The sequence below is a fragment of the Galeopterus variegatus genome, unplaced genomic scaffold (assembly GCF_000696425.1).
Source record: "Galeopterus variegatus unplaced genomic scaffold, G_variegatus-3.0.2 Scaffold58, whole genome shotgun sequence".
Lineage (NCBI taxonomy): Eukaryota > Metazoa > Chordata > Mammalia > Dermoptera > Cynocephalidae > Galeopterus > Galeopterus variegatus.
This window is the reverse complement of record NW_007726169.1, coordinates 215,098-232,795: the sequence shown is the minus strand read 5'-3', so window position 1 is coordinate 232,795 and position 17,698 is coordinate 215,098. Positions and strand designations below refer to the sequence as shown.

At 49.9% G+C, this 17,698-nt stretch overlaps 1 protein-coding gene across 1 annotated transcript in view; it reads right to left on the bottom strand.

The window, feature by feature from the left end:
• Positions 1–8,950: 8,950 nt before the first annotated feature.
• CCL17 (chemokine (C-C motif) ligand 17) overlaps positions 8,951–17,698 on the bottom strand; it is a 9,421-nt gene continuing 673 nt past the window's right edge. Inside the window, exons 2-4 of the mRNA XM_008574746.1 lie at positions 10,939–11,055; positions 9,843–9,963; positions 8,951–9,236 (exon numbers count right to left, since the gene is read on the bottom strand). Coding sequence (XP_008572968.1) covers positions 9,131–9,236; positions 9,843–9,963; positions 10,939–11,008 — 297 coding nt within the window. The 5' untranslated portion in view covers positions 11,009–11,055 and the 3' untranslated portion in view covers positions 8,951–9,130. The remainder of the gene's footprint in view (positions 9,237–9,842; positions 9,964–10,938; positions 11,056–17,698) is intronic.

The following is a 17,698-nucleotide window of genomic DNA, read 5'->3' as shown; positions in this document are numbered from 1 at the left end:
ATTTATCATTGAAACTTGATTTGATTCTCTAAGTTTGCCCTTGCTTATCCTGGTCCCTGCTGTGGATTTTAGTTATGAGTGTGGCTAAATTCTAGTTTGAATTAAGCACCAAAGTCCCTGTGGGGCTTAGAGTTCTAAAATGACTCCCAAGGACCCATGCCCTTGTGTAATCCCCCCCTTGAGTTTGAGCAGAATCTGTGAATGTGACAGGATATCCCTACAGTAATTAGGTTGCATTCTGTGGCAAAAGTGAAGGGATTTTGCAGATGTAATTAAAGTCTGATGGACTTTAAGTTAATGAAAAGGGAGATTCTTAGTGGGCCTGACCTAATCAGTTGATCCTTTAAAAGAACTAGAGAACAAAGTTTCTCTTGCTAGTCTTGAAGTAAGTTGCCAAGTTCTGAAAGGTCCATAGGCAAGGAATTGCAATTGTAGACCCTTGTCCCCTGACAGTCATCAAGAAAAGGGGGACCTCATTCCTACAACTGCAAGGAACTGAGTTGCACCCACAACCATGTTAGATTGGAGAGGATCCCAAGTTACAGATGAGAGTGCAGCCTGGCCGACCCCGTGATTACAGCCTTGAGATCCTGAGCAGAGGCCTGGCCTTGTGTGCCAGAACTCCTGAGCAATAGAAACGGAGATAAGAAATGGGTGTTTTGAACTTGCGATAATTTGTTATGCAGCAATAGGAAACTAATACAGCCCCCTGAATAGTTTAACGTACTTACCAAGGCCACTGTTAGTTGCTTCTGCTGCAGTTGCCAAGGTAAGGGACAAAAACTTCAAGCTCCGGGTTGAGGACAAGAGATCCTGAGTCAAAGTGCTTCCTGGGGTGGGTTTAACAAATGCCCCGAGCCCTTGCTGACCTGAGTTTTGTTCTGAGTCCCAGCTGCTGCTGGCAAAAAGGACAATGCTACCTCCTGTCTGCTGCAATTGGCATAGTTAATGGTACCACGTTGGCAGCTGCTGTGTCACTCCACAGGGTTCCCAGGGAGGCCAGCCAGCTTGGAGTCGGGTCTAGGATGGTGGAGAGAGGCCTTGCCAGTCAGTAGTGCACATCTGGGCCTGGGAGCTCAGCTGCAACTCCACATGGTGAGGAGATGCCAGACTTTGGGAGATGGCAGTTCTGAGGGGAGCTTTTAGCCTTCTGCAAGCTCACAGTATTAGAGCCAAAAAGTCTTAGAAATCACTAAATGCAACCTCAATATACATTTGAGGAAATGGTGAGACCAGGAGGGTGATTGCTGCCATCAGTCACCTGAGGACCTCTTAAAAGTACAGATGCCTGATGTTTTCCTTGGACACCGTCTGTATACCTGATGTAGGGGAGCTGAGGAATCTTATTTATTTATTTTTTTTCTTTTTTAACTTTCTAAGGCCTTTTGCTTAGAATTTGGCAGTGTACATTTGGGACTTTCTCCCTTCCGAAATCACTCTAAAGCAGTAAGTGGAGTGGGCAGCAGGGACAAACCACAGCTTCCTTGGGGTTAGGAGACAACCAAAACAAAACCACAAAATACTTGAAAGGGACTGAAAGCAGAGGCTTTTGAGATGGAGTGTGGAAGGGAAAGGACGGAGAACAGGTGAGGCTGCACACCTGCTCCAGGGTGAGGACACCCCTGTGAGATGCAAAATTAACCTGTGAGATGTTAATCGTTGTAACAATGAGTTCCAAGTGCACAAGCAAGCAGTGGGGCTAAAGGAAGAATCCCATGGAGAAGCCTCCCATTGCAGGAAGCACTCTGGTTTTGGGGCTGGAGAAGGGAGACTTTGCTTTGTGAACAGCCTCACAGCTCACTGGCCCTGCTGTTTGGGGGTGAAACCTTACCAAATATGGTGAAGGTGTGGCTGGGTAGGAACACACTATTGGTGAGACTCATTTGGGCAATGACACCCTAGAGTTGACTGAATATTAGAGTCACGTGGGTAGCTTCCAAAAACAAACAAAAAATGCCTATGCCTGCATTTCCTTTCGAAAGATCAACGAAGTTAGAATCTTTTGGAGTGGGGCCTAGGGTGCTAATATTTTTGCAAAGCTTTCCCAGGTAATTTTAAAGTGCATCTAGGGTTGAGAACCACTGCCCTAGAGAAATTCTTTTACACATGCACCAGAAGACAAGCTGAAGATATTCAAAGTAGCACTATGAGGGTACTTTTAAAAAGTTCATGGAAAAATGGAATTAAAAGATAATACAAATCTTTCTGTGAACTTTTTGAAGACCCCTCATATTGGTGAGAGCAAGAACCTGGAAACAATCCAAATGGCCATTCACAAGAGAATGGATGAGTGAGTCTTGTGGCCACGTGGTGGAACACTACAGCAGTGATGAGCCGTAGCTGTGCCCATCAATATGGAAGGATCTCACAAATTATGCTGCAGAAATGTGCATGGGTGCGTGCACATGTGTGTGTGAAATATGTGATTATACAAAGTTTGAAAGTTCAAAAACATACAAGGTGCATCTGTTATTAAGGTTGAACACATACTATTATGTATACACACACAGCAAGACTGAACAAGCTCAAGGAGAATGAGAAACAATTCAGGACTGTAATCAACTCTGGAGGTAGACGGGACAGGGAAATGGAACTTTAGAGTAGCAGTAAGTGTCTATTTCTTAAGCTGGATGGTGGGTATACAGGTATTTATTCTATTATTGGTTTGTATACCTTACACATACAAATGTATTTTGTACTTATAAGAAACTTCACTTTTAGAAAACTAGGAAAACCCCATGTACAAAACCCCAGAGTCTTAAGGAAGGTGCTGCTAGTCCAGAACGAAGTCCTGAGCCTCCCAGACATGAACCTCCAGGGGAATATTCAGCCCAGTTAAAATCTTATTCAAAATTTAAAAAGTGGAACAGGCACAGCAGCTATATAAAGATACTACAAAATAACAACAGGTAGAATGTTGCCACAGAGCAGATGAATACTGTCTGTGACCAAAATATTTGCTACAAATTACAAACATGTAAAATGCAATAAAAAGATACAAGAGCTCAAGAAATTACTAATAAGGTATAAACAGAGTTCTGTGATAAAAACATGAAATGGCAGAGCTGAGTCAAGAAGTGAAAAAAATGTAAAATTTGAGATATAAAGTCAGTATCGAAATTGCCACTATGCGCTGAAAACGGGCACAGAGGACAGAATAAGAAAATTAAAATGAAATGGAAATAAAGAGGGAAAAAGAATGAGAAAATGATTAGGCACAGAAAACAAAGACAAATAAGGTATCAAAGTAATTAAAGATACAATTCAAGAAATTTTGCAGAAATAAAGTAAGATTTGACATGTATATTGAAGAAAAAAGTGGCAAAGAACTAAAAATAATAGATTTATTCTATATCCTTTATCATCCCGAGAACACTGCACGCAGAGGGCTGTGCGTTGTCACAGAGGCATTGTTAATTCTAAAGTTACTTTATCGCTAAAATAATGTGATACTGTCTATAAGTGAGTGAAATAAAAATTTTTGTGAGCCTAGAAGAGTTTCTGCTTTGCACCCATTTGCCTTATCCTCTCTGTTCCCTCAGTCTCTTTGGTTCCATTGCTGGCTTATCACAGCAACAGGCCTGGGTGGAAAGAGTGCAGCTCTCTGGGCAGCTTTTACTTCATTCATCCCGCAGAACAGGGGGCCGGTGACAGAAGCCCCCACTCAGCCCTTAGTGACTAAAAGTCTCATCTTCTGTGGTCACTCCTGGTGGTCAACCTTGTGGGCTGACCACTGGTTACCCATGGCCTACCATTCAGCATGAGGCTTTTACCTCTGCAAAACCCTGTGACATCTGGAAACTGCATTTAGACTCAGCTGGGTTCACAAGTACTCACAAGTCCCCTCTGCTCTTCCAATCTCTCTCCCTGTTTTCCTTCCTTCTTTCCTTTTTAATTTTTCTACCATTACTTAAACACTTTTTTCTTTTAAATTATGAAAGATTTCAAACAGAGAATTGCAAATTTAATATAACAGACAACTGGATTTGATGTATTTGATTCAGATCACTCTTGTTTTTTTGTTTTTGTTTTCAATATGCAAGTGTTGCAGCTGTAGCTAAATCCTCCCAAAGCGTTCCCTGTGTCCTCTGTTCTGAAACTGATGTGTCACATCCAAGCCTGCTTTTATACTGCGATTCTACCAAAAAGAGGGTATATTATATGTGTCCCTTTCTCTAAGGTGAAATTCACATAAACTAATCACTTAAAATGAACAATTCAGTGGAAATTAGTACATTCACAATGTTGTGCAACTACCATTTCTATCCAGTTCCAAAACATTTTTACCACCCCAAAAGGAAACCGTGTACCTGTTAAGCAGTTGCTCCCTAGCTCCCTCTCCCCCCTGCCCCTGGTAACTACTGATTTGTGTTCTAACTGTACAGATTTACTTCTGACATTTTATATAAATGAAACCATACAAATATATGATCTTATGTAGCTGGCTTCTTTCACTTAGCATAACGTTTTCCAGGTTCCCCTATGTTGTAGCATGTATCAGTGCTTCATTCCTATTTATGGCAAAATAATATTCCATTGTATGGTCATACCATAATTTGTTTATCCATGCATCCATTGGTGGACATTTGGGCTGTTTCCACCTTTTAAGCTACTGTGAATATTCTGCTATGAACATATATGTGCAAGGACTGAACAAGTCCTTTGAAGGCTCACTTCTTAACAAGTCCCTGGTTTTTTGTTTGTTTGTTTGTCTGAGTATTTCATCCCTGTAATAGCCATGTTAACTCAGAGAAGGACTTGGGGAATACCCAGGTGGTGGCAGTTCAATTATGAGGAAACTGAAGTTTTTCTAAGACTGTTGTCCCCTAAGGGCAATATGAGAGGCAGAAAAGCAGCCAACTAAGCCCCAATTCTCTTTATTGGGTACATCCTCAAACAGGGTAGAGCAGGTCTTATTTCATTGTCTTATGGAGAATCAGGCCCAGGAAGATGAAACAAATGTGTCAAGGACCCGCAGCCAGTCGGTGGCAAAGTAGAGACCGGAAACAGGTCCCTGACGCCTTGTGTCAAAATGTACCCCCAGGATTCGAATTTATGAAGGTGACAGTGACAACACAGACAGGTCAATGCCATTGCAGGAAGAATTTATTACTTATATTTCCCAAAAGAAGAGGCCATGCCATGCCACTCAGCCAGGGAGGAGGCAAAAGGGCTGGTCAGGAGCTGAAATGGACAAGGGGAAGGCGTAGGCTGGGGTTTCAGTGGAAAGGCAGGGCAGGCCAGGGAAACAGCTTAGGAGTGGCTAGCTGGGATAATTCCAGACGGCCTTGGGGCATAGAGGCTGTCCCTAATTGTCTGGTACCTGGTGCTGGGTGACTTATGGCAGTGGAAATATTGGCTTGAGGTGTGAGAGTTAGGGAAAGAAATTGGTTGGAGGGTTTGTAATATATTTTCAAACACCTGCAGAAGCTGGATTGCAGTGGAGTGTAAACAACTTCGGCTGTTACTTTGGCCCTGTGATTGATGGATGCCCAGTAGACAAGTATAGACTCTAAGAAAACACAGAGCATGCCTAGCCCAGTGCTCTTTACACTATCCAAGCTGCTTGTGGAGTTAGTGGCCCTGCAAGTCCCAACAGTGTTTTTTCCTTCTTCCTCTTCATCCAGCTACCCCCCAGGCAGTGGGATTGGTGGTTTCCTTGACTCTGTTCCCCCAGGTGAAGAGCTGGCTAACGACAGTCACCCATGCCCCAAGGCCTTGTGCAACTACAACAGGATTTGGCTGACCCAGCCCCAGGGACAGTGCTGAGGCCAGAGTCTCAATGGATGACCAGGTCAGGCCTCATGCAGCAGCCTCAGAACTTTACTGTAGGGCAGGAGCACTGTCTGGTGGGCAATTGGTGAACAACCCAATTTTAATTTCTAGCTCCTAAGATGTGATGGGCTTCAAGCCCAGTTGTTAGAGCTCCTCGGGAAATTTCCCTTTCCCCACAAGTGACCCTTATGGAATTCACCTGAGAGTTGTTGATGAAAGTAAATAAATCAGATGTCTACTACACACAAAGCACTTTTTCCCCTCTTACAAATGAGTCAGGTGCTGAGTTTCCTGACCCAAATATCTGTCCCAATGAGCTTATTGAGTCAATCAAAGACTCAAGCAGCTACAATTACAGGGAGCTAGTGTGGTCAAGATTAGACTGAGGTGGAACCAGGGAGCTTGTGGGGGACACTGAGTGGGGGATCAGATGTGAGCAAGGAGACCAGGAAGAACTCCTGGCAGAGGCGGCATTTGAGCTGAGCTCTGTATGGGAACTGGATTTCAGAAGTGGAGGAGGGGAAGCACCATGGGAGACTGAAGCAATGAGCAGCGACCTTCCTCACGGCTCACCCGTCCCTGCCCATTCCCCTTTCTTCTTCCCTCCCTGCTCACCAACATGTCTCCAAGTCACAATTCCTTAAAATGCCCCAGGGGAACATGGTAGCTGGTCCCATCTCCTGCATCGCACCCCACTCCCTTGCACCCCCATGCTGCTATTGAACACTTGGATTCCGATCCGGCATTGGCTGCCACTCCTGGATCCACCTCTTCCCTGCCCAGATGCCTTTAAGCAACACCCGTGCCCTTTCGGGGGCCCTCTGGCAACTCCCCACCTCCTCACAGACCTCCATGGCAGTCTACTTCTCTGAGTTTACAATATGGGCTTCTGAGTAGGATTTCACAAAGAAAAAAAAAATCTTGCCTCTTTTAAGAATAGTGTGCAATGAACAGGGTCAGATATACTCTGTCCTGCAGATGCAGCAGCCCGGCCCCAGCCCTTGCTCTCCATTCTGACTTAGGGGCTCCTCCTTGCCTCTGTCCTTTTTTGGATCATCCTTCCCCCACCCTGTGGATCCAGAGGACATTTTTCCACAAACAACTCACACAGGGCTACCTCTAGGACACTGGATCTGAGGCAGTTGCTCAAAGGATGCTCTTCAGCATCAGGGCGGGAGGGTGGTCCACCTGTGGCCGAGGAGACCCTGGAGTCACAGGGAAGCCAGTTTGTTGCCAGAACCCAAAGGTCCAGGTTCGAGTACCCAGTGCTCATCTACATCAAACACCGAGACAATGGGACTTAGAGATAAGGAAATGTTTATTCGAATTGGCCAAAGCGAGAAGATGGGTGAGCCCAAGTTTCTCTGATATGTCTTACCATAGAAACAGAAGGCAAGGAGTTTTATAGGGTTAAGAGGTAACGGAGGGGAGTTTGGGGAGATTAGATCTTAGGTAACTAGGCTCCTTGGTACCAGTGGCAGCTGGGGCTGGGTCACCTGGTGGTCACAATTTCCTTGAGAGCCTTCATTCTCTTCTGTAAATTGAACTCATAAATTTTCCTTGTGATCCTTGGGTCATCTCTTCCAGCTTGATGGAAAACTGGACATCGACTTATATTACAGGAACAAGGGGTACTGGAAGGGAAGCTAACAGCTAAGATCAAGCAACAGTTGAACTCTACTCTTACTGTTACTCCCAACGAATTGCTGCTCCTGGGAATCCAGCCTGTCCTGCTTGGTCAAACAGATATATATACATATATACATTTTTTTCTTTTTTTTTTTTTTTAGCTATTTCCCCCTTCCCCTAGCTGAGGCCTGCTCTGATGGGGGAAAGGGGAACAGCCATGAGAAACTGGGGGGTCTGTTCCCCACTTCCAAGTTCATCACCATTATCAACCTCCTTATTATTAGGATTTTTGTTTTATTCGGGCCCCTTCTGGAAAGTGAACTTGGGTTCTGGCATCTGCCCTGCAGTGAGATGACTGGCCACAAGGGGGAAGCAGGAGGCAAAAGCCTTGTCTGAAAATCACTCTCCTCCCAGCAACCATGCCGAACACACCCAGGTCACAGAATTCTAGGACAAGAAGGACCCAGTGCCCCTGCCCCAAGACTGCATCCCAGAGAGAGAAGCAAAGAGCCCACCACTGGCTGGAAAAGTGAGACAGAATTAGAATGTCAAACCTGACTGTTCGCCCACTGCATGCTGTGGCTCCAGCCCTGAATTGGGCTTGGGCAGAAGGGTCTGCAGGGTGGGGGTTTCCAGAGCCTCCCATTCCCATCCTTCTGAGTGCATGGGCTGTGGGGTCCCCAGAGTGGCTCACAGAGTGCCAAATCTAATGCAGGAGTTGGGGCTGACAGACACACAGGAATCAGTGGGAGAACAACCCCACACCAGGGGTGGGCTGTGGAAGTGAGAAGTAGGTGGGGAGCTGTGCTCAGGGCTGGTGTCCCGCAGGCTGGGCTGGGGCTGAGGCAGGTCAAGGCTGGGAGGGGTGGGGCTCACGCTTCGGTTGGGAGGGACCAGGCAGCCACGTGGGGCAGGAAAGAAGTGAAGCGGGTGGAGGACTCAGGGCCCCCAGTGCCCGCTCAGCCCTGGGAGCTGGTCTGGAGTTCAGATGGGAGAGGGAGCCAGGGCACAGGAGGAGCTGAGCCTGACTGGCTGCCGTGAGTACAGGGAGGCTGAGACCTGGGGAGATGGAGGCAGGGGCTGCAGGAGCTCCCCTCCCCCACCAGGGAGCTCCCCAGCTCTTGGCGAGTCCCAGCCTGCAGAAGGGTCCTGGAAACTTTTGTGGAATTGGATTAAATGCGTAAGAGGAGGTATGTCCTCAGCTCCACATCGGGCAAGATAGGGGCTGCTCTGGGAGGAGACCTCAGGGGAGAGAATCCAGCTGACCCTTCCCAGAGCCCCCATTGCCCACCCACAGCAGAAGGGAGGAGAGGCAGCCAGAGTGGAGTCATTTGTCCAACCCTGCCTGCCCCTGCCTGGGCCTCTCTCACCAAGGCCTCCCCTCACTTGTGGGTGAACTGCAGCAGCCACGTCCCCCTCTCAACCTCAGTTTCCCTTCCCAACCTGGACAGGGCAGGACCAGATGTTCTCTGAGGAACCTTCCAGCATGACAGGCCAGAGTGGAAGGGCATCCTGCGCTGCAGGGACAGAACACACTGACCCAGAATGAGGGAGAAAGACTTTAATCTGTGCCCTTTCATGCCCATAGCTCCAGTTCAGAAAAGGGTCTGGGTCTCCCTCTCTGCGGCTCCTTTTTGTCCTTGTGGGCCTCCACTGGACCCAGGCAGCTTGGGGTTGGGGTCGTGGACACTGATGCTGGAAGTCTCCAAATGGTCCAGGGAGAAAATCAGGATGCCTGGGGGATGGCTTTGCGCAAAAGATGTTTAACTGCCTTCTTCACTCTCCTGTCCTCAGGATCTGAACAGACGGACTTGCCCTGGATAGTTACAAGCCTACAGGTAGGGAGAAAACCATCAGGGCAGTCAGGGCAGAAGGGCCGTCCAGAGTCCTGGTTCCAGCCCCACCCTACACTGACCAGGACCCTGAGGCCTCAAGTGGGTCAGGAGCTTGCCTGAAGTCGCACAGCATGTCGATGGCATATGTAAGCCATCAGGCCCTGTCCTCAGTGATCTCGACCCTCCCAGGGCCCTGCCTTGGTCCTCGCCCTCCCAGGGAGCCAGAGCTGCAGGATTTGTGCCCACCCCCCTTAGGCTACGCACACCCCCAGACCACCTAGAACCTGGGAAGTGGAGGTGGCAGACAGGGCCTCGCACTTGGAGCTCTGGCTCAAGCCCAGGTCAGGGAAGGGATCGCATTGCCACTGACTGGCAGTGTGACCTGGGCTGTCCCGTCCCTCTTGGTGCCTCAGTTTCACCACAGATCAATGAAGCAATTGGACCTCATGGTGCAGGAACTGCCCTGAGGAGCCAGGCGGGTGGTCAAGGGGAAGAAGGCCCTGCTCTCTCCTCCCCTCCGTCCCCAGTGCCATCCTGTGGCTCCAGGGTCCACTTGCTCCCCACGCTTGGCTCCCAGGAGTGAGGATGGGGTGGGAGACTTACACAATGGCTTCCCTGGGACACTCCTCTGAGGTCTTGTACCACTTCACCAGCTTTTTGACAGGAATGGCTCCACTGAAATACTCCAGGCAGCACTCCCGGCCCACATTAGTGGCTCTAACTGCTGAGAGACACGGGAGCAGGGATGTCGGGGGTGGGGGGGGCGGGAAGAGGCAGGCACCTGCGGTGGGTGTGCACGTGCGTGTCTATGTGTGTGTGTCTGTGTGTGGTGACTGTCTGTGTCACTAGGCCTATCTGCATGTGTGTGTCTTATTGGGGCAGGTCTGTGGCATGTGTTTGGGGGGGATGTGTGTGTTTCTGTGTGTTATGTATGAATCTGCTGTGGGGATCTGTGAGTGCGTTTCTGTGTGGGGAGTGGGGGGGGTCTATGAATGTCATTGTGTGTGTGTCTCTGTGTTAACGTATGCACGTGTGTGTGTGTGAGGTCTCTGTGTATGCTGTGGGGGGTCCTGTGCGTTTGTGTGTGTGTTGATCTGTGCATTTATCTGTGTGTGTCAATGTGTGCATGCCTGCGTGTGTCTGTGCATGTGGGTTTGTGTGTGCATCTGCATATGTCTATGTCTAGCAACCGTATTTCAGCTTTCCTTTCCCAACTGAATATAAAAATCTCCTTTTTCATATGCTCTTGGAACCAGTTCTCCTGTTTTGGTTTTTTTTTCATTAAATTTTTATTTTGTCAATATACAATGTATATGGTTATTATGGCCCAGTTCTCCTGTCTTTATTCTGATTCCCTCATTGTACATAAAGCCCATTAATAAAACAGATGCTAACAAATAATTCTGAGAACTGTTCCTTTTCCACTATAAAACCACAACCAGCCTCATTGCCTGGCAACCAGTGCAGTACGAGATGGGCTGAACACCGCTCACGAAGCCCATCCCTAAGTGCTGGGCCAGCCACACCATCATCATCATCCTCATTCTCCTTTGATTGCTTCCCTCAAAATCCTGCTGCTGCTGGTCCCTCATATCTTTTGTGAGAATAGGTGGAGTATAAATAATACACAAACATGTGTGTTGCTCCTGTGGTCTCAGAGTCTGGCCCCTGCCCCCTGCCTCCTGTCCCCTGCTCTCACCTGCATGGATGCACTGCAGAGAAGCCCCGAGCAGGAAGGCGACCAGAGGCAGCATCTTCAGGGGAGTCATGGTGCCAGAAGCCCAGGAGGGGGTCTCTGTGTGTGGGTCCCTCTGATCTAGGGAGACAAGGGTGGCAGCTGAGTATGGAGATGTGGAGATGACCTATTTAACCTCTTTGGGGGTCTTGCCACGCCTCCTGCTACCTCCCCCCACATCCTTCCCTAGATCAGTGCAATTCGACGAATTTGAGATGATTCAGAAGTCCAGTCTTGGAATGTTTGTGGCTTTCCAGAGAATGGGCACTCAACAGGGGACAGAGGTGGGGTGCATGTGTCCGGGGGCCATGAAAGTGGCACACTTCTCCTTTCAAAGGGGACATTTCCTGGTTCCTCTATTAGCAGAATGGAAAAGCCTCCATCCTCCACTGGATTCATCCCCAGCTCTGAGCCTGGTGAGCTTTTTTCATGCATGGTGCCTTGGGGTGGTGGGGGACAGACAGGAGGTGGACAGTCAAGCAGGGCCAAGCAGGGCCCTTCACTGGGGCCATGGATGAGCTACAGGGTGCTGGGAAGGCCGTCCTAGGAAGGGTCAGCTGGCTGCCGTGCACGTGCACACAGGCATCGCTCTGCAGGGAGATCCGAGTTTCATCTGATTACAAAAAAGGCCTAAGCCCAAATAAGGTTCTCGAAGAACGACTTTGGTTGCATGTCCTTCCCCAAGTGGGGCTCTGACCACCATTTAGTCTCAATGTGTGCTTCTACAGATCAGGAAGTCAGGTTCCCCCAAATGGGGTGCCTCACCCTAGGATGCAGAACAGAATGAAGGATCAGTGGTAAGAGACAACACTTCTCCTGTCCAGCACAGCTGTGTCCTGAGTCCACCTTGGGTACTTGGTCAGGGTCCAGCCCGAGCCAGGCCCTGAGTAGACTTTCCATGACCCCCAGGTGGGGCTTCCTGCCCAGCGCCAGCCACAGCATCACTGCATGTGGGTCAGTTGCCTGACCACCAGAAAATACAGCCAGTTGTCCACTTAAGGCTCCTTTGAGGCCAGAGCATGGGCGTCCCTTAAATAGGAGAGTCCCACGCCCACCTGTAGGTGGGCAGCATCTCAGCAGGGCAGCTCAAGGCAGGGAGGCACCTGGATTTTGATTCTGGCACATGGGGTCTAGGCCTGGCTTCGCCCTGTCTGTGAGTGACCAGGGCAGCTCCGAATGACACACCAACCCCTCCCGCCACCACATGGCATCAGGTGCCTTGTCCCTCTCCCAGTCAGCTCTGTGTTTGTTGATCATTGCATCACTATTAAATTTTCATTCACAGCAATGATAACAACAACAGTATCTGTTGAAACCCGACTCTCCCAGGAGCAGCGCTCAGAGGGTAACTCCTCAGCTGTCAGGGAGAACCTATGAGAGAAAACCACGACACTGGGCTAGATCACGGGAGGAAAGGCCAGGTGCTCCTCCTCTCCCATAGGGCTGTCTCGGGAGGCTGGGGCTGCTTCAGTTCCTTGGTGGAGGGTGGGTGACTTTCCCCTAACCATGGCAGAACCTCCCTGTGGGTAGCATCCTCTGCCACGGTATCACTGTGTATGACCTTGGGCATCTCACAGACCCTGTCTGGGCCTCAATTTTATCACCCATGGAAGGAAGTTTGGGCTATTCCCAGAGAGCCTCCACCAAAACTGTAGATCTAAGAAAGATGGGCCTCCCTTGGGGAGCCTCATTCCAGCATTTCTCTGCTTCTTTTGGAGTCACATCAGCTGCCAGACTCCCTAACCCTGCCCCTCCTCAAGCCACAGCTGGTAGGCTCTTTGCCTCCAGCCTGCCCAGCTGGGCCATTCCTCCTGTGCCCAGGCGGCCTCCATTTGCATGAGCAGCAGAGGGGAGGGCAGAGGAGGGAGGTCTTCCTGCCCGTGCATATCCTTGGCACTGGCTTCCCACAGAAGGAGAGGGGCAACCTTCACCCCCAGTGGAGGAGCACCCAGCAGAGTCCCCCATCCTGAGTCAGAAGAGGCCAGGCTGGGCTGCAGAAGGGTGTAGGGGAGGGAAGCTCTGACCTGGACACAGATGAGGGCCTGGGTCTCCCCCTCTGAGGGTGGGAGTGCCTGTTGACCCTCAGTGTTCTCCATGCCCTTTGCCCAGTGGCTTCTGCCCTCCCTCTTGTGGCTTCTCCACCTGCCACAGAGGCCACCAAATGCTTCTCAGTGTAAGACAATTGCAAAAGAAGACTGTGATGTGATTAGCAACTTTATTCATGGTGAGGTGGCCCCGACCCCCCAGCTGGGGAAACTCCCTGAGTGGGTTTCGAGTCCTCTTTGTTCTGGCACAGACTCAGAACTTTTCTCCAGAAGGACTCAAATTCCCCTGTCCATTCTGGGGAACAAGTCACAACAGCAGCAGCGGAACATTCTGGACCAGCTCTGGGCTAGGGGTGAGCTGCCTGGCAGGGGGGAGAGCAGAGCAGCAAACCTGGGCTGCCTGTGTGTGCCCCCTCAGAGCTGTGCCAGGGCCTGAGGGGTGGGCAGAGACCAGACGCAGCCCCTGTCCTTGAAGGGGTTCACAGTGGGGGAAGGGTGGGGGAATGGGGCCTGGCCCCTTATAAGGACATGCAGGTGGGATAAAGGGCCTTGGGACCCAGAGTGGAGAAAGGTTGCTTCTGGCCAGGAGACCTTGGAAGGCTGCCTGGAAGAGGCCACCAGTGGGCTGGGCTTTGTAGGTGGGATTCACATTAAGAGAGGAGGGAGGGGCATTTCACATGAGGGCACTGCTTAGGCAGAGGTGCAGAGGAGGGAAGGCACAGAGATAAATCAGGGGAATGGCACAGAACTCTGGTGGAGAAATGGTCTGGAGACAGGAAGCTCCACAAGGACAGGGCTGCATCTGCTCTGCCCAGCGCTAGAGGCATCCCCAGCGCCAAGCATAACACCTGGAACATGGCAGGCTTTCAGTGACACTTGACCAAGTAGATACAGGACTGGTGGAAAGGGAGGTAAGACTGACATGAAGGGTAAGTGTGCCTCTCAGTCTTATCTGGGAGCCAGTGGAGATTGGGGACATTTTTGAGGTGGTTTCCTCACCAGGGATTAACCGGACTTACTCCTCCTCAGTTCTCCCAGCTATGAAGTGGACTCCCAGGGGCATTCCAGATGAATGTTCTGGAGTGTGGGCCTGTGACAAGGGCCTCCAGAGACTTTTATGGTGCAGCGAGGACTCTAGGACCTGGAGGTCCATCGGGGCAATCAGGAATGCTCCCTGGAGGAGGTAGCTGCGAAGTGGAACTTTATGGACAGGTTAGTTGGGCTGGAAAAAGGGCAAGAGCAAAAGCAGGGAAGCAGGCCAGACGCAGGTCTGTCAGGAGAAGAGAGTAAAAGGGGAATTGGATCTGAGTGGTGGGAGGAAAAAGCAATGGTGACTTCCTGTCCCAACCCCTCTGATGAAAGCTGGCCAGACATACCACCCATGCAGTGACTTGCTCAGGGTCTCCCAGAGCATCTCAGTAAGGGGGAAGTGCTTTATCCGCCCAGCCCCATCTTCTGACAGCTGAAGCTGAATTTGTCCCACCCTGCCCTTGGGGGTGAGAAGCAGGAATGGGGCCAGCCCAGCTGAGATGTGAGAGTCCTAAATGTTATATCCAGCTCTGATCCCAAAATACTGCCCACTCCCAATCCCGAGGGCCTGATATTGATGAGTCGCTCGTTCTGACAGGTTGTTGGTCTGCTCGGTCCCTCAGGTCAGAAACCTCAGGGTCGTCCCTGCCCCTCCTGGGCTCTTCCTCACCACCCGCATTCACTCGGCCAGCAGGACCATCTGGATGAGTCTTGAATCTGTCTCCTTCTCACCATCTGCATGGCCGCCCTCCATCTCTCTGCTTGTCCACAGCCCCACACTCATCTCCCAGCTTCCAGGCTTACCTCCTCCAGGCCATCCTCCTCCCTAAAGCCCAATGATCTTCCCAGAACACAAATCTAAGCAAGGCTCTCCCCTCTCAAAATCCTTCCATGACTCCCCATTGCCTTCAAGATGAAGCCCAAATTCCTGCCTATTCCTCCAGCCTCAATACCCACCACACCCCTTTGTTCCAGCCATGTGGACCTTCCTTGAAAATGCTAGGCTGTCACTGACCCCCCAGTCTGGAATGTCCTCTCCTGCTCCCCCTTCCCACCTCCTTTCACTCCTACCTTTCTTCACATCACAGCTTGATCCCTCACTTCCTTCCGTCAGCCTCCACCTCCCTTTGTGTCCCCAGAGGTCATTGTCTTCACATTGCATTGTGATTGCTGGTTTAGCTGTTGGCCGTCACACAAAAGACTGTGACGTCTTCAAAAACAAGGATCTCTTTTGTGTTCCAACTTGTCCCTCCAGGACTTAGCACCCATTAGGTGCTCAATCAAATATGTTTATTGAATGAATAAAGAGGTGGGTGGTTGGATGGATGATTAAATGAATGGATGGATAGATAGATGAGATAAAGTGTGCATGAATGGTGGATGGATGGATGTGTGGATGGATGGTGGATGGATGGATGGATGGGAGGATCTGTGGGTGAATTGTGGGTGGACGGATGGATGGATGGATGGATGAGAGGAGGCGTGGATGGATAGATGGATGAAAGGATGGGTAAATGGGCTGATGGATGATGGATGCACACGTGCATGCATGGATAGATGGATAGTCACTTAGATGGATGGATGAGAGGAGGCGTGGATGGATAGATGGATGAAAGGATGAGTAAATGGGCTGATGGATGATGGATGCACACGTGCATGCATGGATAGATGGATAGTCACTTACAAATTTCTGGACTACAGCATGGGCCCAGCTTATGTTCTCTCCCACTGGCTCCTTCACTCCAGAACAAATTATTTTTGATCCAGTGTGTCCCATCAATTCATGAGGCACACCCAAGTCCTTCTGTCATGGATAAAGCAGAGGAACCCAACCAAAGGCACTCTGACTCTCTCTTTTTTTTTTTAAATCCAATTTACATCTTTTGTGGGTTGTGGTCATTTTCTACCAAAACTAAGTTGCTTCAATCATGGCTTCAATCTCTCTTTTTTTTTTTAAATCCAATTTGCATCTTTTGTGGGTTGTGGTCATTTTCTACCAAAACTAAGTTGCTTCAATCATGGCTTCAATCTCAATCTTTCTTCATCCCAGAGGGGCCTCCTTCCCTCGGTTACACCCCACCTCCTGGCTCTTCACTGTCTCCTACCCTTGGACTCTCTTCCCTTCTGCTGACGACATGACCCTGACTCTCTACTTCATAAAGACCTCTCCTCGACCCCAACACTCCCTCACGCTACCCTCCTATTTCTCCTCTCATTCATGACCAAACTTCTCCTCTGTGTGGTCTTCACTTCCCGCCACCATTTCCTCTCTGCCATTTGCGATTTAATTAATCCTTAGCAATGTGGCTTCTGGCCCTGACACTCTAGGGAAGCTGTTCTCTCAGAACCCCTCCATCCCCCATGGCCACTCCCCATCCCCTCCTAGTGGGCAGTGTGGGGCAATTACCAGACGATCCTCTGGAAGCCTTATCTCCAGCCCTGGGTCCCAGTCCCTCTTCTACCTGTTCCTGGTTGTGTGACCAAGAACAATTTTATGAACTTCACTTTTCTCATCTGTAAAAAGGGCATGATGCTGGACGCTGCCTCATGGCTTGGCAGGGAGAATTAACTGAGATGCTGTGCGTAAAGTTCCTGGTCTCCAGCTGGTCCAGTGAATCTCCTCGTCATCCCTGGGAACCATTTCTCTTCCTGACGCTCCTCCCCACTGGGATTTGGGACATATTTCCTCCCTGGGCTCCTTGCGGGCTCCCCTTCTCAGTAACACCCCTGACCTTTCACCATCGGTGGGGTGGCGTTCTCAGCAGTGACATCTATTAGTTTACTTTGTCCTCACTACAGCCTTAGGAGGTGAGAATGATTAGCGTCTACATTTACAGATGAGGAAACTGGGGACCAACCAGAGTGGTTTAAAACACTAGCCCAAGGGTACAGAGTCAGCAAGTGGCAGAAGCATACCTAGAGCTCTGAGCTAGACTTTGTTTTCGCCTCAAGCAACCCTGTCTCCCTCCTTGACATCTACTCCAGACCTTTCACCTCTGGATGAACACTTCTTAAATCTCTGCCCCAGCCCTGACCAGTGACCAATCAGACACACCCACCCAGACCCCAGCCTTTCCTCTGGCCTCTTCTTGTCTGTTTCTATTAGATCCTTCAGTTCTCTCTGCCTTGCAGTCTAGCCAGCTCTGTGCAGGTCTAGTCTGTGAGCTCCTGGGTGGCAGAAATCTGTCCCCTGGTGGTTCACTCAGCCCCAGAGCAAGAAATGCATGACTGAGTTCCCTCTGAAACCAGCTTCCCTTTTTTCTGTTCAAGCCCGCATCATTCCCCACCTCCCCAGCCGCCCCGCCAGTCTGAAATGTTGCCCTTGACTCATTCCTTGCCTCCGGCCCCCACATCACGTCAGAGACTCTGCTCAGCACTGTCTTCACACCCCTCACTTCCTCCTCATTGCCATTGGCTCAACCCTCATCCTGCACACCCAGACAGTCTCCATGACTTCTGGGTCTATTCCCTCCCCTGGTTTCTCCACCCAGCCCACATGCCCATATCTGAAGGGTCTTTCACAAAAACTGCTCTGACCATGTAATGCCCTCTTCAAGAACCATCAATGGCTCCCTGCTTTCTTCCCCTTTTTATTAGTCAGGGTTCCCCAGAGAGACAGAATCAATAGGATATGTTATAAATATATGAGA